Source organism: Stenella coeruleoalba (genome assembly GCF_951394435.1).
Source record: "Stenella coeruleoalba genome assembly, chromosome: 20".
Lineage (NCBI taxonomy): Eukaryota > Metazoa > Chordata > Mammalia > Artiodactyla > Delphinidae > Stenella > Stenella coeruleoalba.
This window is the reverse complement of record NC_137166.1, coordinates 7,386,324-7,409,175: the sequence shown is the minus strand read 5'-3', so window position 1 is coordinate 7,409,175 and position 22,852 is coordinate 7,386,324. Positions and strand designations below refer to the sequence as shown.

At 43.6% G+C, this 22,852-nt stretch overlaps 1 protein-coding gene across 1 annotated transcript; it reads right to left on the bottom strand.

Moving 5' to 3' along the window:
• Positions 1-1,159: 1,159 nt before the first annotated feature.
• On the bottom strand, positions 1,160-22,726 carry LOC307179162 (uncharacterized protein C16orf46). The gene is made up of 3 exons (XM_079908014.1): positions 22,544-22,726; positions 7,300-7,547; positions 1,160-2,362 (listed from the first exon to the last, which is right to left on the bottom strand). The coding sequence occupies exons 2-3, from the start codon at positions 7,507-7,509 to the stop codon at positions 1,331-1,333; spliced, it is 1,242 nt and encodes a 413-aa protein (XP_079764140.1). The 5' UTR covers positions 7,510-7,547; positions 22,544-22,726; the 3' UTR covers positions 1,160-1,330.
• Positions 22,727-22,852: the final 126 nt, after the last annotated feature.

The window sequence follows — 22,852 nt, the reverse complement described above, 5'->3', positions numbered from 1 at the left end:
AGGCAAAATACGCCTTTCAGTGACGGTTGTACTATAGTCACTCCTGCATTTCTGGTGTTTTGTAAAGACAAACCAACAAAACAAAACCAAAAAACCTAAACTTAGACAAGACATCACAAAGACCAGTTATGGAAAGCAGATGTTTACAAATACAGTCATATATTCTGTCTGCCCATCATTTAGGAGACGGAAAGCCTAGAGTTCAAGTACAACCTACCTTAAGCACATGCCAACTATGTAATTACAGAGCGGCTAAATGGTTATGCATATTACAGAATGGTTCTTCAGAGCATTTCTCTACATAGCATTGTCACTTCACATTTAAAATATAACTAATTTACAAAAGTTTAATTTATATACAACTTCAGGAAATACGCACTCGGGTAAAATGAGGGGAGAGGAAAGATGGAAGAAGGAAGAAAGTCACAGCCCCATTCCATACTTGTCTGTTTGGGGTTGTCGAGTTCCCAAATAGTAGTTATAAGGTAAGACTGGAGGAAGCATGTGTGCTGATAATAATCACAGCGACATTTAAAAAAAAAATTATTCTTAACCTGCCTCCCAAGATGAATTTTGTAGAATGGTAAGAAAAACTTCCCAGACACAGAGACCAGCATGAGGCTATAATATATGAAATATATGAAATGTGCGACAAGCATGAGGCTATAATATATGAAATCTGGGGCATATAGGAAACAAGGGATACCGTACATCCATGGATATAATATAAGGATACACCACCTTGGACAGAGGATATTCATTTGGACACAGGCTGGAATTTTTCTCTTATAACATTGTTTCTATTAAAGCAGATCTTTGTTGCAAGAGAAAATGCGGCAACAGACAGACATCTGCCAGGTTCAAAAGATCAAGAAACGATGTGGTCTACACATGCCCAGTACCCTTGGCTTAAGGCACTGGGGTTGAGGGGGCAGGAGCCCCTGCAGGTTGGCTCAGGGCTGGCATGGGGGCATCCCTGAGGGAGGCCCTTCAGATTCCCCACCATCCACTTGTCTTCCAGTGCAGAGATAAGTCAGGCAGAGGCTGAGACTGGCATTACCAGTTTGCGTTTTGTAAACGGCTAAGCAATAGAAGCAGGTAACACATAAATATCGGGGCTTTGAGAGCACATCAAAACCCGTACAATGAGGTTCAATTTCCCCTGATTATACTACAAAAAAGCACCAGGGGAGAGGGGGAGAGAAAAGTGTACGAGAAGACAAGGGGGAGGATGAGGAAGAGACTGGGGTTGGGGCAGGAGGGAGAGAGCGAAGAGAAGATGAACAACTTTCAGACGGTGCTTATTCCCAGGGAATTACATCATGGCAACTCAGAGGAGTCTGTGAGTGGGAACGGCCATAACAACTCTGCTCACCGTGAGGGACGGCAAGAGAGGTCTTGAGAACACTTTGGTCTCCAGCGTTTGGGGCCTGTTTTCCGGCTTGGCCGCTGTGAGAACGCGGTGTGGGGTTTTCATGGGAGGTCTCGGCTCCCTGGCTTTGAATTTGGCTTTGTAGGTCTGCGCTCCTTGTTTCTCCACAAGCTGCAGGGTGGCGAGATAGCGAACACTGTTGTGGTGGGGAGGGCACACCAGGTGTTTTTCAGGCAGGAGGGACCAGGGCAGGCAGCAGGGCTCGGGACCGGCCAGCAGGGATGTCCGGGCCGCCGGGGTGGGGAAAGGCTGCGTTTCCTTCACCTTGTGGTGCTTGGCCAGCTCAATGGGCCTCTTTTCACCTGTCCCGTCAACTGTTTTCACCCCATATGCACAAGCCACTTGCTTATCCTTCGCCACGCTCAGCCCCTTCTCTTCCTGCTGCAAGAAAAAGTTCTGACTCTTCTTACCTGGCACATCCAAGCCATTTGGGGGTGAAGACTTCAGGGCAGGTAGAACTAAATGGGCCTTGGAAGTCAAGGAGTCTGCCACGGAGGCACTTCCGTCAGCGCCTCCGCTGGGGCTTCCGGGGTCGTTGCCCCTCACAGCCTCGGGAGTGGCCCAGTCTTCCAGGCACCAAATAAACTCTTTTATTTGCAGACTTTTTTTCTCTCCCTGACTGTAAGTGGGAAAGCAGATCCTGTTAACTTCCCGGTAGGCAGTGTTGGGGCCTGGCGGGGGGCCCGGAGTCTGGGAGAGGCTGCCTCCATCCTTCTCCGGCCCTGCCTCAGCCGGAGCTGAAGCGCCCGACTCCAACTTCCCGGCCTCCGACTGAAGCCTGGCCTCCGACTGAAGCCTGGCCTCCAGGCTCCCTTGGGAGAGGCTGACACAGAGTAAGCAGCTGCTGGCACTTTCTCCCATCTTCGCCTTTTTAAGCTTCTTCCTGGGCCAGATGCAGGCAGTTGGAGAAATCCTTCCCCAGCCTCGGACCTGCAAATAAAACAGCGTGTTACTCTCAGCTGAGCTGCCTAGACTCCAGTTGCCCCTACTTTGGCCCCATTCCCAGTTTGGCTGTCCTATTTAAATCAATATTTCTCTAAAAATTGACTTAAATGTTTTAGTTTTAACTTCTCATGCCTAGTTTAGCCTCATACTAAGCAATAGTATTTGTAACAGTATTTTTAAAGACGAAAATACTAAGCGATAGTATCTATAAATGGCCACATTGATGTGCTGACTCTACATTTTTTTAGATGTGCGTTAAAGTAAATTCAGAATTATTAAAATAAAATCAAAACTGTTTGTTCTTGTCCCCTCTGCCAGCCTTTCTTGTACTGCAGGGTCTGTTTACCACACCCGGGAGACTGCTGCTCGGAGAGGCTGAAGGAAAGGCAGAGGAGCAGAGGCAGACGCAGGGTCAGCAGGGCCCAGGCACACCCATGCCCGCGGCCACACCCGGAGTCCCCTGGCTGACCCTGCCACAGAGGTCACAGGTAAACAGAGCTGTTAGATAAAAACACAAGACCACATTCGGGATATACTTACACTAATTAGGTTTACCGAAAGCCAAGTTCAACTGGGTGCCTTGTGTTTTCATTTGCTAAATCTGGCAACCTTATATGTTAAAAAAAAAAAAAAGCAAAAACAGCTCCCACGATTTTACTATGTTCCAGGCACTGAGCTGAGGATCTCTTGGCATTCGTTCATTTAATCCTCACAGGAGTGCTACAGTTTAGGTATTCTGATATCCAGGTTACAGAGGAGGAAACTGAGGCTTAAAATATCCTTACAGCCAACAAGTGCTGGCACATTCAGGAGGTCTGTGCATCCCCAAGCAGAGGACAAGGAGAGCCTGTGAGGAGCAGCATTGTCTCCTGGGCCTGAAGATGGGGCCAGCCTCTGGTCCTCCTGCACAAAAACATCCCTTTCCCATCATCCCCTTTTCACCCTCCACACCCTCTCACCTCGGGTGTTCAGCTCCCCAAATTCCTGTTAGAAATTCGTGTCAAGAAAAACTCCTTTTTATTATTTTTTTTATTTTTTAAAGGGAACTTTTTATTTATTTATTTATTTATTTATTTATGGCTGTGTTGGGTCTTCTTTGCTGTGCGGGCTTTCTTTAGTTGCAGCGAGCAGGGGCTACACTTCATTGCGGTGGGTGGGTTTCTCATTGCAATGGATTCTCTTGTTGCGGAGCACGGACTCTAGGTACGCAGGCTTAAGTAGTTGTGGCACGAGGGCTCAGTAGTTGTGGCTCATAGGGTCTAGAGCGCAGGCTCAGTAGTTGTGGCGCACAGGCTTAGTTGCTCCGTGGCAGGTGGGATCTTCCCAGATCAGGGCTCGAACCTGTGTCCCCTGCATTGGCAGGCGGATTCTTAACCACTGGGCCACCAGGGAAGCCTGCAGCATCACTTTTTAAAAAAGTTTAGTAAGTGCTACTGGAGTCCGATACTTTCTTATTCCACAGGCCTAGCTCTTCCCAAAGATGTGCTGCTGAAACCTTGAATATGTTCTCATAAAAAAAGAAAAACATTTTCTTTAGCATAGTGAAGTCCCAGTTCTTGGACGGCTACAAGGCTGCTGCCCAGCACTGCACACTGAGTCAGCCTGAGCACATCTTCCCCAGCTTCCCCCTCCCTCTGCCTCTGTTCTGGGAACCCCGTCCCTTCACGTGCTGCAGGGTCGGCACTGCATCTTCAAGAGGACCATGCTGCTTGCCTCACACCTCACTGCTCTTGACCCTGGCTCCCCAGGTGGTTTTCCAGCTTTTACAGAAAAGCAAGGGTCCCAGCCCATTTGCTAATAGGTCCTCAGGCTGACAGCCTCTCTCCAGATGGTGGCTTTGGTGGAGTGAGGCAAGTCGCTTGGTCCCCACCTCCACCCAGGCAAGGGGATTTGTCTCCAGGCTGTGTGTGTGGAAAAGACCAACTCTGGCTTAACGGGATGTTGAGTGAGGGGAGCCTAAAATGTGCAGCAACCCCTGAGCTTTTGTCTTTCTGAATCTATTAAACAGGTCCAGCTGAGTCAGCGAAGGCTCCCCAGTTGCCTGACCCTAAGAGTCACCTGAGCTGCTTTTCAAAATCCAGATTCCCGAGGCCCACCCCAACCTACTAAGCCAGTACTCAGGGGAGGGGCTTGGGAAGGGTCAGGGAATCCCCGGGAAGGTAGATTTTTAAAAAGCACCCCAGGGACTTCCCAGGTGGTGCACTGGTTAAGAATCCTCCTACCAATGCACGGGACATGGGTTTGATCCCCGGTCCGGGAAGATCCCACATGCCGCCAAGCAGCTAAGCGCATGCGCCAACAACTACTGAGCCTGCGTGCCACAACTACTGAAGTCCGCGTGCCTAGAGCCTATGCTGTGCAACAAGAGAAGCCACCGCGGTGAGAAGTGTGCAGTGAAGAGTAGCCCCCGCTCGCCGCAACTAGGGAAAGCCCGCGTGCAGCAACGAAGACCCAACACAGCCAAAAATAAATTAATTAAAAAATAAAATAAATATATCTTTTTAAAAAAATAAATAAAATAGAAAGCACCCCACATGAGCCTTGGGTCGAGGCTGATACAGAGGATCTACATCTCCGGGGTGTTCAGATGGCCGGGCAGGGGATCCAAGTCCCAGGGCAGGGGGCAATGATACCTTGCCTTTTTGGTCCTTACAGGTGAGGTGTCACAGTTAAGCTAGGTGTTTCCAAAAAGGTCTGGATGTCTGCCAGGACTTCGAGCCCAGCTGCAGTGCAAGGTGCCTGTGCCTCCCTCCTGACTGAGTGTCCACAGAGCCGCCAAGTGGTGTGGGCGTCCACAGGCTGCCACGGGGAGAAACAGCAGGGTAGTGATAGGAAAGGCTCCTGCACTGGGTCAGCCTGGGTCAACACTGTGCAGCCCTGAGGCATCCCATCACCTGCCTCCTGTGAGGTCCCTTGGCTCTGCAAGCATAAGAAACTCTCAGGAATTGCTACCAGCAAAGTGTTCTCTGTCCTCCTCTAAATGCTGGCCCAGGGGTCCCTGGCACCAGCACAGAAAGGTCAGGGGGCCATGAGCCAGTGCAGGAAGCCAGCCTTTGCAGGGGGCAGGGACAGACCTCAGTCAACCCTCCTGAGGCAAGGCTGTCTGAGAGGTGGGGTAGGGCTGGGTGGGCAGGGGTCGGGGGCTGGACAGAGAGAGCAAAGAGTAGCAGGCAGCAGGCAGGAGGAAATGGTCATACCAGACAGTGTGAACAGCAAACGTACTCTCAGCATGGGACACGGGGCAATTTTTCCAATTAAAAGAAAATTCTTTTCCAACAGCCCTTGGTATTTCAAAGTAATTACCTTGAATAGTAAACTGAACCTTCTAACTTCTAAGCTTAGAAATGGAACCTTCTAACTTCTAAGCTTAGAAAGTTTTCCATGCTTAAATAGAACACTCTACCACCTTGACTTACCTGATCTGGGTGTGTGTGTATGGAAGGTCATAGGTCATATATGCTTAATGGGGGGGGGGGGCGGCGTACAGTAGAGAGAGCACCAGAAGAGGCCCCGAAGACACATTCTTGGAACTGTCAAGTGGACTTGGGTAGAGTCACTCTGCCTTATTTTGGCCTCAGTTTCCATATTTATAAAATAAACCAATTAGATCAAGGTTTCTCAACATTGGCACTACCAATATTGGGGGTTTTTTATGGGTTGCATGTTTGTGTGCCCTCCCCCGGCAAATTCCTATGCTGAAACCCTAATCCCCAGTTGATGGTATTTGGAGGTGGGTGTTTGGGAGGTGTTAGGGTTAGATGAGGTCAAGATGGCAGGGCCCTCATGATGGGATTAGTGCCCTTATAAGAAAAAGAGGGGACTTCCCTGGCAGTCCAGTGGTTAAGACTCCACACTTCCACTGCAGGGGGCAAGGGCTTGATCCCTGGTTGGGAAACTAAAAATTCTGCTTCCCATATGCTGCATGGCACAGCCAAAAAATAATAAAATAAAATGAAATAGGGCTCTCACCAAGAACCCAACCATGCTGGGACCCTGACCTCGGACTGAGAAATAAGTGTCTGTTGCTTAAGCTACCCAGTCTATGGTATTCTATTACAGCAGCCCAAGCTAAGACAAGGCTGGATCATTTCTTTTTGCTTTTTTTTTTGGCTTCGTGGCATGTGGGATCTTAGTTCCCCCACCAGGGATCGAACATGTACCCCCTGCAATAGAAGGACAGAGTCTTAACCACTAGACCGCAAGGGAAGTCCCAAAGCTGGACCATTTATTGCGGTGGGAGCCACCCTGGGCATTGTAAGCACTCCTGGCCTCTACCCACTACATCCAGTAGCATCCTTTCTCCCTCTCCACCAGTTGTGACACTAGCAAGTGAGAATCATTGGATTAGACCAAATTCCCTTACAGTTCTAAATTTAGAACTGTATTTCTATTACTGATTCTAAGAATAGTCTAAGAATAAACCCACAGGGTTCTGAGTAGAACCACCAGGATAAAAATCTCAGGTCTCTTGGGGAATTGAGTAGCTTGGGTTAAGTTAAGCAGCTTGGGTTCTGGAGTCCAGAAGAGCTGGGTTCAAGCCCTGCCTTGCCCACTGCCTGGGTGATCTTTGACACATTTCACCTTTTGGGTGCTTTGGTATCCTTGTCCAAGAAGTGAGGCTGTCTCACATAATATTATGCCTCACATAATACCTGCCTCACAGAACTATTGAGAAAGTGAATGAATTGATGTACGTAAAGCATTCAGTACTGTGCTTGCCAATAGTGAGTGGCCATAAATACTCAATAAAAGGTACAGCTATTATCATCATTAACATTCTACCTCTGTTCCAAAAGGTTTCTATATTTCATCATTTATACTTTTTTTTTTTTGGCAATAGTAACTGTTTTTGAAAATAGTAAAAGAAAAGGCTTGTATCAAAACACTGACATGCAAGAGACCTAACTCAAGAAAATACTCACTGCTTCTTCCCATCCAGTTCCAATGACAAACTCTTTGGCTTCTTCATCTTGTTCAAGTGTAATGTCACTGATATTGAGAAGGCAACAAACGTGATTCTTTTCACTTCTTTCATCTGGACAAGTATAGTTTAATTCAGTTTCTTCTGTGCTTTGAACTTCATTATTTTCACTATTTTCTAATTCAGTCTCATTTTTCAGACTGAGATCCATTACTGTGATGGTTGCTTAAAGTCTTTAACATCTTCTTCCTGTGGTTTGAAATGCAAATCGAACTTAGCATTTAGTATTGTTTTTTGTTTTTTTTTAAAAAGCAATTCAACAACTCAGGCGAAATATCTTCAAGATATGTTCAGGAATAGACAGAAGAAATATTACAAAATCATCCTTTGCCAGCTATTGACATTGTAAAAGATAAGGCTAATTTTAAAGACTGATGGATTTAAAGACCAAAGTTGGAAGTGAAGAAAAGAGTGTAGAAAGATGTTACCACAGACTCTGTCTCTCGTGATGGGGTACCAAGTGCCCCTACAGAGTAGGAATGTAGGGTTAAGCATCCCTACCCTCCACTCCCAAAACATCCAAATGATACTGTGCTAATATGAAGAGAACCACTGTGCTATGTGTGACTGATGCATCCCAGCCACCTCCTCTGTCCTGTCCGAACAGCCCTGGATGTCGGCTTGGGGATCCTTTGGCTTCTGAGGAAGCTGGTGGAGAATGTGGTCAAAGCTAAGTCAATTGGTTCACCCTCATCCACCCTATATGAAGCTGTCCACATAGAGAGGGGAACTCTGGACACAGACATGCTTAGAGGGAAGACAATGTGAGGAGACCCAGGGACGAGACGGTCATCAACAAGTCAAGGAGAGAGGCCTGGAACACATCCCTCCCTCACAGCCTCAGAAGGTACCAACCCAGGGGGAGGGATAAATTAGGAATCTGGGATTAACATATACACACTGCCATGTGTAAAACAGATAACCAGCAAGGACATACTCTATAGCACAGGGAACTATACTCAATATTTTATAATAACCTATAAGGGAAAAGAATCTGAAAAAGAATATATATATTCTTTCTGAAAAAGAGTATATATATTATAGATATAATTATATATTATATCTATTATGTATATATATAACTGAATCACTTTGCTGTACACCTGAAAGTAACACAACACTGTAAATCAATTATACTTCGATATAACAAAAAAAAAGTGAGGGACTTCCCTCGCGGTCCAGTGGTTAAGACTCTGCACTCCCAACACAGGGGGCACAGGTTCGATCCCAGGTCAGGGAACTAAGATCCCACATGCTGCACAGCGTGGTCAAAACAAACAAACAAACAAAAAAAGTGAAAAGACAACCCAGAAAAAAAAAAGAAGGAACGAACCCTGCCAACACCTTGACTTTGGACTCCAAGTCTCTAGAACTGAGACAGTAAACTTCTGTTGTCTGTGGTGCTTCGTGGTGGCAGTCCTAGCGAACTGATAGAGTAGGTGGTGGTGATGATGGTGTCGGTGGCTGTGGTGGTGGTAGGTGGTGGTGATGATGATGCTGTCTATCTTTAGCTGATGTTTTTCCAGCTTGAAAAATAGGACTTGGCATTCATAAGCCAGCCAAAGTGTTAGGAAAGTAATCATCCTTATCAGGAGAGCACAGACTCGGGTTCCAATCCTATGTCCTAGCTGTCTGTTTTGTTGGGCGAGTTACTTTTCCAGGTCTGTTTGCTCATCTATAAAACCAGCATGATTGTAATACAGTCCCACAGATGGGTTCCTCCTGGGGACCCCGCAAGCTGTGTGGATGGACTCTAATGCCCAGGCAATGACCACCAATATTACATCAGCACAATGGCTGCTGATGAATGGCCAGGGCCTTCCTGAGGAAAACTTTGCTTGTAATGAGACAGAGGCCACTGGGGACCACACGCCTTGCTCTCTCACCCCAAAGTGACCCCTGCCAGAAGGATACATTTTCACTTTCTGTCTAGGTAGAGATCAGCAACTTCTTATAACAATATCTGTTTAATTACCATTTTGGCTTTTTCACATAGGCTTAAAATGGCATTTTGATGCTAATCAAGTTCCATGTACCTATGGAAGGTCAAATATCTTTGGGCATCCTAATCTTTTCCAATATGACATCAGAGGAAATGAATGAACGCTGAAAGGGAAAGAAATGATATTACAAGTGACTGAAAACTAGAAGCACTATTCTGTTTCCAAACAGAAGTATGATTAAGGACCAGACAGATTGTGCAAACCAGCCTGGGCCTTTCATATTGTGAAATTTCACTTCAGTTGCTGCCCAGGCCAAAGAAGCTCCTATGAGTACACTCATACCTTTGTAATTTTGAATTACAAATGCAAATACCACAGAACCCATAGACTTAACAAGTGTACAATTGGAAAGAAAAAAAGCAGAGAATCAAAAGCGAAGTCATTTCTTAAATAATAAAATAAATTTGAACTTGAGGTTAATAGAGCAAAGAAATAGATACTGTTTAGGAGAGATTTAGTTAGAATGTTCAAATCAATAAGAAAAATGTTCTGTGCTTGAAGTATCTCCACTGACAAGGTGCTCACTACTTAAAGAGACTGTTCCAATGGCAAGGTACTCTAATTTACTGATTCCTGAACTCAGCTGCATCTTGGAATCATCTGGGGAACTTTATAAAAAGTAAAAATGCCCAGACTATACCCACAGAAATTCTGATTCTTGTCGGTCTGGGCACAGCCTGGCCATCAGAATTTTTAAAATCGCCCTAGATGATTGTAAAATCCTGCAAAGTTGGAGAACTACCACTCTGTTAGAAAGAGCATCCTTATATTGAACCAGGACTTCTTTCCCTGCCCATTCAACATCGTCCACTCCCTGGTCCTCGTTTTGCCCTCCAGACCAAGGCAGGAAGCCTTCCCATCCACGGATGGGTTTCTGGAGGTCTATGATGCCTCTGCAAACGCTCAATCATTTTTTGGGGGAAGGGCTTGCATCAGAGGTACAAAGCAGTCTGTCACTACAGAGGATTGAAGAATCATTGATCCAGAGACTGGCCACTGCCTCAGCCTCCCAACAGCCCTATGGAAATGCTCCATGTACTCTTCTCTCTTACAGGTTAACCATCTCCAGCTCCTCCATCTACTTCTCACATGTCAAGAGAATACGTGAAATCTGAGGGGAAGACTATATCCCTATCTCTATCTCTATATCTAGAGAGGAGAACCACAGAGGCCAAAGATGTGGTATTAGGTGAGCCCCCCCGTTTTTTTTTTTTTTGGCAGCGTTGGGTCTTCGTTGCTGCGTGCGGGCTTTCTCTAGCTGCGGAAAGCGGAAGGCTACTCTTGGCGGTGCAAGGGCTTCTCACTGCGGTGGCTTCTCTTCTTGTGGAACATGGGCTCTAGGCTCACAGGCTTCAGTAGTTGTGGCTCACAGGCTCAGTAGTTGTGGCACACGGGCTTAGTTGCTCCGCAGCCTGTGCGATCTTCCTGGACCAGGGATCGAACCCGTGTCCCTGCATTGACAGGCAGATTCTTAACCACTGCACCACCAGGGAAGGCCCAAGCCCCTATTTTAGAGTCAGTAGAGGGAATTCGCTGGTGGGTCAGTGGTTAGGACTCCACGCTCCCACTGCAGGGGGCACAGATTCGATCCCTGGTTGGGGAACTAAGATCCCTCATGCGACAGCCAAAACAAACAAACAAAAAGAAACAAACAAAAATCAACAACAACAACAAAAACTAGAGTAAGTTAGAAGACAGACCTGGTGAAGGCACCAGAAGAGGTTCCAGTCACATTATATTACCAAGTGCCAAAGGAAACCCAGGTAACAACAATAATCTAATAATAAAACTTACTGTTACATAGCTCTTACTATGTGCCAGGCACTGCTCTATGCACTTTACTTATTCGTTATAAATGCTACATTTTTATTGGGCTGGCCAAAAAGTTCGTTCGGGTTCTCCTGTAACATCTTGTGGAAAAACCTGAACAAATTTTTGGCCAACCCAATATAAGTACTTTGCTCATTTAATGGGCGGATCATGGGAACTATACTGACTCCTTATGACTGAAAACAAAGCATCATCTCTGAGTTGGTAAATGCAGTATTCTTAGTCAAATGGTCAGATTACTGCATACCAGATTGCTAGGTGCTCCTCTGGAACACTGGTGTTCTCAAGCTGCTCCACTACTAAAACAGAATATTGGTGGGCTGTTCCTAATTAGAAAAACTTCAGTAAGTGTAAAGAATCATCTTAATTTTCAGTTTTCCTCCTATAAACACGCCTTCAAGATTTTTAAAAATATTTAATTAGTTTATTTATTTATTTTGGCTGCATCGGGTCTTAGTTGCAGCACGTGGGATCCTGTTGCAACATAGTGCGGCATGCAGACTCTTAGTTGCGCCATGCAAGTGGGATCTAGTTCCCTGACCAGGGATGGAACCTGGGTCCCCTGCACTGGGAGCTCAGAGTCTTACCCACTGGACCACCAGGGAAGTCCTGTGCCTTCGAGATTTATTGCCCATTCTTGTCCTCCAGCTCATGTAAGAGGTGACAAATAGAAACGTGCAAGAAGCAATCAAAGGTCAACTGAAAGAGTGGATATGTGATTTCTTACAAATTACATGCAGTTTTCCTTTTATGTTGGAATGCAGAAATCTGCAGTGATATAATATTCACTTTCTGATGATAAAATTATGCCTTGTTTATAGATTTGAAGTAAATCAGAACTCATGTTCTTCCACTTCTTGATTTCCACGGACCTTTACAACCTGATTTGGTTTAAGAATCACTGGTGTAAAGTATACATAAAAGTCCATATGTTTTCCAAGAAAATTACATCAAGGAAACACAAAGATCACAGTGAAAATGCTCCCATGGGAAAATGCATTTGCAGATGCAACTAGAAGATTGGATTTGGAGTACAAAGCAGGAAGGCACACAGATGTATGCCAGAAGGTATTAAATTCTCTGACATACGCTACTGAAGTGGCTAGAACTGAAATATACAAAGAAGAAAATTTTGACTGAGGTGCAAGCCCCGAAAGTACATGTTTGGATAAACAAGAATAAACCCAAAGAAAAACTGATCCAAGGAACTTAAGCTATGTGGAAATGAAATAAAGAAGATGAATGAGAGTCTAAGAGCCTATGGAAATTCAGTATGATACAGAAAATATCATTTCTAGTAGCATTTAAAGTAAACAGAAATGGGATCTCCCTGGTGGCGCAGTGGTTAAGAATCCGCCTGCCAATGCAGGGGGCACGGGTTTGAGCTCTGGTCTGGGAAGATCCCACATGCTGCGGGGCAAATAAGGCCGTGTGCCACAACTACTGAGCCCGCGTGCAACAACTAATGAAGCCCGTGCTCCTAGAGCCCATGCTCCGCAACAAGAGAAGCCACTGCAATGAGAAGCCCCTGCACCGCAACTAAGAATAGCCCCCGCTCGCGGCAACCAGAGAAAGCCCACGCGCAGCAACGAAGACCCAATGCAGCCAAAAATAAATAAAGTTGCAAAAAAAACAGAAATGGAAAGAAAATAATCAGCAAAAAACCTGTAAAGTATGTTATTATTTTACCAATTAAACATAAGCCGTTATGATTTGTTTCAAAAGTCCTGCAAGGGGGTGGGTGTGGCCATGGTTAAAGAGAGAATGAGGAGATAAAAGTAGCCACAAATTCTGTTTGTTGTAGAAGGGTATGAGGACACGGAGGTTACTTGCACTATTCTCTCTACTTTTATGTCACTGTGAAATTTTCCATAATAACATGTTTTTTAAGCCATCGTGTTATCAGAATATGGTGGAGGTGAGCGAAGCATGAATTTTGACCTTAAGCAAACTGAAGTAAATGTATCAAAGAATAGATTACACGGTTTGTATAATTTTAAGCTGGAGTAAAGACCTTGAAGAGGGACTTACATAAAGAGAACAGATGTACCACAAAGTCAAAAATACCAGAGAATAAAGCTTACGAAGGTGACTTGGAGACACTCCATAAATAATTGGCCAACTACTCATAAGTCAAAGTACTCAAAGCCTTCTCATTGAATTTACTGAATGCAAAAGAAAGGGCTTGAAATGCAGAGGAAAAAAAAGTAGACATTACCTTCCAGATCTCTGACCCCACACTATGATGGTGTAGTATGTTAATGAAGAAGTACAGAGACTACCAAATGCCTTTTTGTTATACATCTGGCAAAATCAATGGCGCTTTGACAGCCTAACCAATCTGTAACTTAGAATACAAAGTGTCCTGCTCCTGAAATGAACAAAGATTTCCATTAAGCTGCCACTGGCCGGTGGCAGAGGCACACCGCTATTACAGCGGAGTCCAGCAAAAGGACACGTCTTCTGTTGCTATGCTCATGGATGTGTTGGATGAAAGTTAAAATAGGGTGGCAGGGGTTGAAATTCTTGTAAACCAGGAACAATGACCATATCTACTAAACCAGGAACAATGACCATATCTACTATTTGCAAATAAATAATGCTGCCCAGAGAGAAACCTACTTGAAAAGAGAAGACCCCCCCACCGCAACCCCAACCAAGAACACAAAGACATTTCCAAAAGGCTAGTAGCTGAAGAGAAGCTAAGAAAAGGGATAGCAGAAGACACAAGAAGAGACAGATAGAGTATGCTATATCATTACATAAAGAAACTTTGTATTTCCTTGGTCAAGAAGGTGATAATGTAGTTACTTTATCATTTTAACAAAAGTAGAAATGGGTCTATTTGAAAATGCCCATAAAACTCTGAATTTTTGTTTGTTTTGTGTGTGTTTGACCCCGATATGGCTTAAGCTGTCAGGTTCTTTTTGGAAAAGGTTGCCCTGGCAGCCTTACCAGGGTATACTTCAGTTTGACATGGTCACTGTCTGTTAGCCTCAGCTACCTAGTATTAGTCAAGATAGTCAAGGTTATCATGCAATAACAGGCAATCCCAGGGTTTTTTTTTCCAGTGGTAAAAAACAACATAAATTTATTTCTAACTCATGCTACATGTCCACTGTATGATGTTTTGGACTCTGTGGCACATTATCCTCACTCTGGAACTTGAACTGATGGAGACACCATCCTGGGAAACCGTAGCCAACTGCGATGGCAGAATGTGATGGCAAACATGGGGAATCACTGGCTCTTATTTATTTATTTTTTTGTGTGTGGTACGCGGGCCTCTCACTGCTGTGGCCTCTCCCGCTGCGGAGCACAGGCTCCGGACGCGCAGGCCCAGCGGCCATGGCCCACGGGCCCAGCCGCTTCACGGCACATGGGATCCTCCCGGACTGGGGCACAAACCCACGTCCCCTGCATCAGCAGGTGGACTCCCAACCACTGTGCCACCAGGGAAGCCCTCACTGGCTCTTAGATGTTTCTGCCCAGAAGTAACTCATATGACTTCAGTCCCCATGTGATTAACTGGAACAAGTCACAAGGTACTGCTTAGCTTCAAGGAGAAGTGGAGATAATACTTCCTCCTCTATCTCCAGAAGGAAAAGGAAGCCAGGTTTTGGTGACCAGTAGTAATGTCTTGGTTCCACACTGGTCTGGTATCATCAGAGGTGAGATACAAAGCAAATGACCTTTAATAACTATAAATATCGCTACCTAAAATGTAGACATTTGTGGTCTTTGAAAATAGAGTCCAGGGGCCCTGGAAATGGGAAGTCCTAGATCTTGGGAAGATAGGACTATAAAGTTAAAATTATTTTCTTAAAACTGTTTTCAATTTTCGGGATTCAAAAACGTATGTGAAAATACAAAGGCCCAAGAATAGATAGACAATCCCAAAGAAAAAGTTGGAGGAATAACTGCTGAATATCAAGGTATGAATCTAGAGCAGGATTTATTATAGATATTAACAAACTGGTTTTTAAATTTATTAGGAAATGTAAAAGGAACTATAATAGCTAAAACCGTTATGAAAATGAAGAACAAAATGGAGGAATCACATTACCCAGTTTAAAAAATTACCATAAAACTATAGGAATCAGTATGGTATCTTGTTGTGGCCATGCATTTACAATGCTTGGTGTCAGTTTATTTAGCTCTTGTAAAAATAAAATACAGTGTGTGTGTGTGTGTGTGTGTGTGTGTGTGTGTGTGTGAAAAAAGAAGAAAGAAAAACGTTCTGGAGGTGGACAGTGGTGATGGGTGCACCAACAATGTGAATGTAGTTAATGCCACTGAACTGTACACTTAAATATAGTGGAGATGGTAAGTTTTATATTATGTATATTTTATCACTACTTTTTAAAATAAAGAATAATGCCTTTTTAAACTCAAAAACAAAACAACAAACAAAAATTACCATAAAACTATAGGAATCAGTATGGTATTGGTGAATGCAGAGACAAACAGATCAATGGGCCAGAATAAAGAGTTCAAAAATATGCCCAGGGGCTTCCCTGGTGGCGCAGTGGTTGAGAGTCCGCCTGCCGATGCAGGGGACGCGTGTTCGTGCCCCGGTCCAGGAAGACCCCACATGCCGCGGAGCGGCTGGGCCCGTGAGCCATGGCCGCTGAGCCTGCGCGTCCGGAGCCTGTGCTCCGCAACGGGAGAGGCCACAACAGTGAGAGGCCCACGTACCACAAAAAAAAAAAAAAAAAAAAAAAATATGCCCACATAAACACGGCCAATTGATTTTTGACAAAGATGCAAAAAAAATTAATTGCAGAAAGAACATCTTTCAACAAGAATGTTGCGATAACTGGCCATTCATATGCAAAAAAATTAACTCAAAATGGATCATAGATCTAAGTATAAACCATAAAACTATATAATTTTTAGAAGAAAATACAGAAAATCTTTAAGAACTGGGGTTAGGCAAAGTGTTCTAGACATGACACCAAAAGCATGACCCATAAAATAAATAAATAAATAGATAGATAAACTGTAGATAGATAGATAGATAAACTGGTCCTCATTAAAATTATGAACTTTCACTCTGCCAAAGGCTCTGTTGGAGAATGAAAAGAGACAAGCTACAGACTGGGAGAAAATATTTGCAAATCGCTTATTTGATAAAGGACTTCTATCCAGAATATGTAAAGAACTCTGCAAACTCAACAGTAAGAAAATAACAACAAATAGAAAATTGAAAAATTATTTTTGCCAAATACAAGATGGACAAAACACTTGAACAGACACTTCACCAAAGAGGATATAATAAGCACATACTTCTTAGAGGGACAAAGGGCATTCAGCCACCCAAGACTGAGCAATAACAGGTCTGTGATGCCTAGCTCAGTGTGTGCCTACCCTATGCCGGGAGATGCAGGTAACCTGTTGAACCCCATTTGTGATGGGGATCAGGGATCACAATTATTCCCCACAAAAAAAAAAGCACATAAAAAGACATTCAACATCATTAGCCATTAGGGAAATGCAAATTAAAACCACATATTAAAATGGCTAAAATTAAAAATAGTGACCCAGAAATCCCACTACCGGGGATGTACCAAAGCAACCTAAGTGTCCATTGACAGATGAATGGATAAAGATGTGGCACATATATACAATGGAATATTACTCAGCCATAAAAAGAAACGAAATTGAGCTATTTGTAGTGAGGTGGATGGACCTAGAGTCTGTCATACAGAGTGAAGTAAGTCAGAAAGAGAAAAACAAATACGGTATGCTAACACATATATATGGAATCTTAAAAAAAAGTGGTTCTGAAGAAACTAGGGGCAGGACAGGAATAAAGAGGCAGGTGTAGAGAATGGAATTGAGGACACGGGGAGGGGGGAGGGTAAGCTGGGACGAAGTGAGAGAGTGGCATGTACATATATACACTACCAAATGTAAAAGAGATAGCTAGTCGGAAGCAGCCACATAGCACAGGGAGATCAGCTCGGTGCTTTGTGACCACCTAGAGGGGTGGGATAGGGAGGGTGGGAGGGAGACACAAGAGGGAGGAAATATGGGGATATATGTATATGTACAGCTGATTTACTTTGTTATAAAGTAGAAACTAATACACCATTGTAAAGTAATTATACTCCAATAAAGATGTTAAAATATATATATATATATTGACAATACCAACTGTTGGCAAGGACAGCAGCAACTGGAATTCTCATACATTGCTGATAGAAATGCAAAATGGTAAAGCCCCTCTAGAAAACAATCTGGCAATTTCTTATAAAGGGAGACATACACTCACCAAACTATGCAGCAATCCTACTCTTGATTACTATTCTAGAGAAATTAAAACTTATATTCACACCAAATCTGTACATGAGTATTTAGAGCAACTCTGTTCATAATTGCCTCAAACTGAAAACACCCCAAATATCCTTCAATAGGTGAACAGGTAACCCAACTGGTATATGCATACAATGGACCACTACTCAGCAATAAGAAGAAACAAACTCTCTCTACGTATAATGACATGGATAAATCTCAAAGGCATTATGCTGAGTGAAGCCAGTCATTTTCAAAAAATTGTACTGCATGCTGTACAGTATACAGGAGTGTATACTCTATATGACATTCTCAAAAAGACAGAACTATAGCAATGGTAGACAGATTGGTGTCTATATATATATGTTAAAATTCATAGAACTTTACACAAAAAGTCAATTGAGATAGCACAACATAACCAAAATTTTGGTAAAGTTTAAAAAATGCCTGTTGATAAAGTGTAAAATGTCAATGGTAGGAGAGTAAATGGGTATAATTTGGAAAAGAGTTTGGCATTAAAGATGAAAATTTACATTAAAAAATAACTCATGAGAGCTCTTTATAAACTATGTATAACTATGAGACATTATTCTTACATAAGTGTTATGTTAATCGTTGGATCTGAGGCTTAAATTGGAAGTGTACATTTTTATTAGTCGGGCCTTTGTTGTAAATGACAGAATCCTCATTGATTTTTTTTTAATCTCATAACTCCTAATTTGTCTCTCTTCCCTTCCCTCTCTTGATTGTAACCACAAGTTGTTTTTTTTTCAAAACAAACAACTTTTTATTGAAGTATAGTTGATTTAAAATGCTGTGTTATTTTCAGGTTTACAGCAAAGTGATTTTTATATATATATTCCTTTTCAGATTCTTTTCCATTACAGGTTATTACAAGATATTGAATATAGTTCTCTGTGCCATAAAGTAGGTTCCCGTTTATCTATTTTATATATTCCTCATTGGTTTTTAATAACAAAATTATCAGAAGTTATTAGGTAGCCTACAAAATCTTCAGGGGAAGAGTGGGTCAGAAAGCCAGACTTTGAGGCTATAAAGTGAGGAAAAATTTGTTCCTGGAACTATTTATTCAAAATATGTAACTGACTCAGCTTTCAGAAATAGGACACTTGGGATTGGATTCCAAAGCTCTGCCACCCCAGCCCCAAAGTATCAAATGCCTCTGCCACCATCACGACAATTTTCTTTCACCCCTTCGCAAACGACCACTTCTTCCTGTTATTCACTTCTCAATGCATGTATTGTGAGGGTGCATCTAATTGGTGGAAACTAGGTCACATGCCAGAATCCTTGCTACAAGGTAGTACAGGGGTCTTGAGTTTTCTGTTCTACCTCAAAGAGGGTACTCATAATACGGTATATATTACTGAAATGTAAAGATGCTGGGCTGCAACCAATTTCTACCACAGCATTGCAGAGTCAGTCTTGTTTCTCAGGAAACTAGTTGAAGAAAGATAAGCTTGAGGAAAGGAAGGACAACTAACGCTTGCCAAGTGTTTGATATCATTACAATATTAGAATAGGCAGAAGCTGAATTGCCTTTTACGACCTAGCCTCATAAGTCACATCGTTTCACTTTTGCTGGACTCACCTGGTTGACCAACCACTGAGGTCATCCCACACACAAGAGGAGGGGACACCCACACTCCACTTCTGCATGGGAGAAGGATCAAAGAATTTGCAGACATGTTTTTCTGACTCTAAAAGTCCATGCATGCTTTTCTTCATGATATTGTGTGGAAATTCTTGTTCCTGGGAATCCAATGCCAATCAGAAAGCAGCAGTCTGATGGTTCTGGCGGTATGAGACTCTCTGTCTAGCCACATTGAGAAGGGTGCAAGGGACATCCATAACTGGTCCCTGTCTTTATTGTTCTTTATTAGAGATCAGTCTATTCAGAATGCTTCAACCCCAATTCAGAATGCTTCAACCCCACTCTAGGTGGGAAGGGACAGCTCAAAATGACTCAGTCAAATGTGCACGCTATTACTAATCAATACAAGCCACCAGCTGTCTGTGATCAAGGTTGGAAGAATGCCAGAAAAGAAAATATAATGGCTGGAGGGGAATGGAAATCATTATATTGAAAATGAACAATTCCGAGACAAAGATGACATACAAGAAACACTGGTTTCAACTCAGCTAAATAAAAATAAAAGTCAACATATATTTATATCTGGTACCTATACTGAACCTCTAAAAGAGAGGAACTCATAGTTACTGATTATTAGGATAATTTTATTAATGAGAAAACATATGGGAATGTTGGGAAAATTTCCGTGGTCACTGTGAGAAAGTTAGTTCTCCCAAAAGAGCCATTGTCTTTCCCTACATTGCAGCCTCTCTTACAGTTGTGTTAGAGCCCTGTGACTAGTCTAGCCAGCAGAACGAGTGGAACTGATTATATCACTTCCTGGATGAGACATTTAAGAGGTAAAGTGTCCCTTCAGTTCTCTCTTCTCCTCCCACTATGACCTTGGAAGTCACATGTTGAGTTGGTAGCATCACAAAACGAAGGAAGCCTGAATCCCGAGTCACAGCTTTGGGAAGAACCCCCATAAGCACTCATCAGACTATGCATGAATGATAACACACTTAATGAGTCAAGCCATTGAGATTTTAGGATCTGTCTGTTACTGCAGCAGAGCCTGACCTGTACCAATGAACACAGTCACTGAGATTGTTAGTGTCAACTGAAATTCCAAGGCCAGACCTTTCTGATTCTAGCGCTGATTCATTTAACTATTACACCTGAAGCAAAAGAAGAAACTAGCTAGCTATAACATAGTTTTTAAAATAACTGGATGAAGAGTTACGTATTAAAGGGACTAGAGTGCTATTTACTCCTGTAAGTTATCACTATTGTATATAAAGCTACATAATGATAGAAAACAAGAATTAGCTTCAGGTATGAAAGAAAAATAAATGTAGTTTTTCTATGAAAAAATACCCCCCAAAAGCGTATTTCAGCACTATAGAAAGGAACAAATTTCTATAGGTATTCTACCGTGCAAAGCCAGGCTGGTACGTATCATAAAGTCAGAGTAAAACATGAATATTACAGATTAAAAGTATCAGAATACAAGCTCCATTCTTTGGAAGACCAAGAGTGTACTTGAATCAATTCAAAGGTAAAATGATTAGAGGTGGAACTAATAGTGTATAAGTGTGATTTATGTTCACGGAGAGAAACTGGGAAAATAAAAAAAACCTGTTGCAGTAGCTTTTCTACAGTATTCCTGAAAGATAATGTAGTAAATTGAATTCTGCCAATCCTCCCTCCACAAGGTTTCCCATCCTAATCCCTGGGACTATGAATATGATGTGCTATAACATCCGTGAGTAAGTTATATTATGTGGCAAAAGGGACTTTATAGATGTAATTATGGTTGCTAATCAGTTGACCCGAAGATAGGGAAATTATCTTGGTTTATTGGGGTGGGCCTAATCTAATGATATGAGCCCTTTAAAAGCAGAGAGTTTTCTCTGGCTAGCAGCAGGAGTAGCAGCAGCAGAAGTCAGAGATTCAAAGCACGAGAGGAATTCGAGGCACCTTACTGTCTTTGAAGAGTGCCGACACTCTTCTTTCTTTCTTTTTGCCATCATCTTTGCCACATATTCGCTATCACCTGTCCATGCAGTCAGACCACAAATGCCTTACCCTCTATTCCTATACCTAGTTGACATATTCTTAATCAATTAATGTTGAAGGGAATGTTAATGGGCCAGAAGAGGTGAAAAGCCCAGAGTGTTGAAGTCAAAAGCAGGTTGTTTCTGTCGAAAGCAGGCTGTGATTACCTCAAAACTCCTTACCCGCTCCCTGGCTCTACGTCATGCCCACACACCTACCCCCACTTTCCTAGAAGTTTCAGGTTTCAGAGAATCTTGAATCTATGTCAGAATTCCAGCCAGGGAATGTCGGGTCTCTGGCAGCCTCACTTGGAATTCTGAAAGGTTATTCCTGTGGATCCTTATCAACATGTGTTGAATGAAGAAATCAAAGAATACAAACACTCTTAGCCATGATGGAACTTAAGTTTCTTACTGCAGAGCTAAGTTTTATGCATATGAACTGGTTAAATAGGTCTTGAAGATTGGCCTGGGCATGCTGATCACTGGCAATATAGCTTCTAAAGGAAAATGATACTGGGACTGCGACCTAACCTACCGTCTGGGAACACAACTTGGCAGTTGAAACTTCGCCTCAAAGGTTGCACCACCCCATTCGAACAATTTGTTCACATTTTCAAGAGTATAAATGTTATCTCCCCATGTACATTATCTGTGCTTTATGCTTCTTATACACCTACAAAGCACAGCAGCTTTGATTATTCACAGAATGATTCCTAGACAGCAGTTTCTACAACCATCCCTCCCTACCAGAACATTTCTACTCCAATCCCAGTCTCCAACTCTTCTGCTTTTTCCAGTCACATTCATTACTCACGAAGTGCCTATTAGATGCCTAGCACTGGTAGTAAAATGGTAAAGCAACGCCCGTCTTCCCGGCTCTCACACAGCATACAATGTACGGGAAAGTTCAAGTCTTGAAACACACACTCACTCCACCTGTGGCTCCTGAAGCCCAGGCAGTTGACACCTGGCTCCTCTCTTTCCTCTAGTAGCCCCACCCCTCCCCCACAGGCCCCTCCCTTTCTTCCACGATCCTTCCTTCTTCCTCATCTAGCTCCTCCCCTTCCTCCAGCAGTTCCTACCTTGCCACAAAAGATGCTCCCCTTCTTTTTGAATTTTTAAATTTTATTTTATTTATTTTTTATACAGCAGGTTCTTATTAGTTATCTCCTTTATACATATTAGTGTATATATGTCAATCCCAATTTCCCAATCCCCTTCTTTCAATAGCTATGCCCTCCAGCAAAGCGCTCCCGCTTGCCCCACAAGCCCCACCCCTTCCCCATTGGCTCCTCCCCCACAGGCCTCCGCCCTTTCAATGGCTCCTCCCACTGCCCCACCCATTCCGCGCCCTCCTCCCCAGGCCCTCCCCGCTCTCATTCCAGCCCGGGCCCACCCTACCTCTCCTTTTTGCCTCCCCGCCTCAGAAGGCAGTTTCCTTCCGAACTGGGAAGGGGGTCTCGCGCTGCAGCCCGTGGAGTGGTCTGGGGACTTGCCCCGGAGGTGGGGAAGCGGCCGCCGCCGCTCACACCCTCCTGTGGGGCCGGCGGGGTACAAGGCCCCCGGGTAGCTTAGTCCCCGCTGGCTGGCTGCAGAGGCAGTTGCCCTGGGTTAAGGACGCGCTGGGGGCGGGGCGGTAGGCGGGCCTGCGGGGGATTCGCAGTGGAAGTGACGTATACGCGCCACGCGCAACAAAGCTGAGCGCGAGAG

What these genes read in the sequence shown, in the direction of transcription:
- LOC307179162 (XM_079908014.1), bottom strand. Translation starts at nt 7,509, where the DNA reads ATGGATCTCAGTCTGAAAAATGAGACTGAATTAGAAAATAGTGAAAAT. An exon ending in GAACTGGATGGGAAGAAGCA is followed by an intron (nt 2,363 to 7,299) that starts GTGAGTATTTTC and finishes TTTTATTTGCAG; the next exon opens with GTCCGAGGCTGGGGAAGGAT.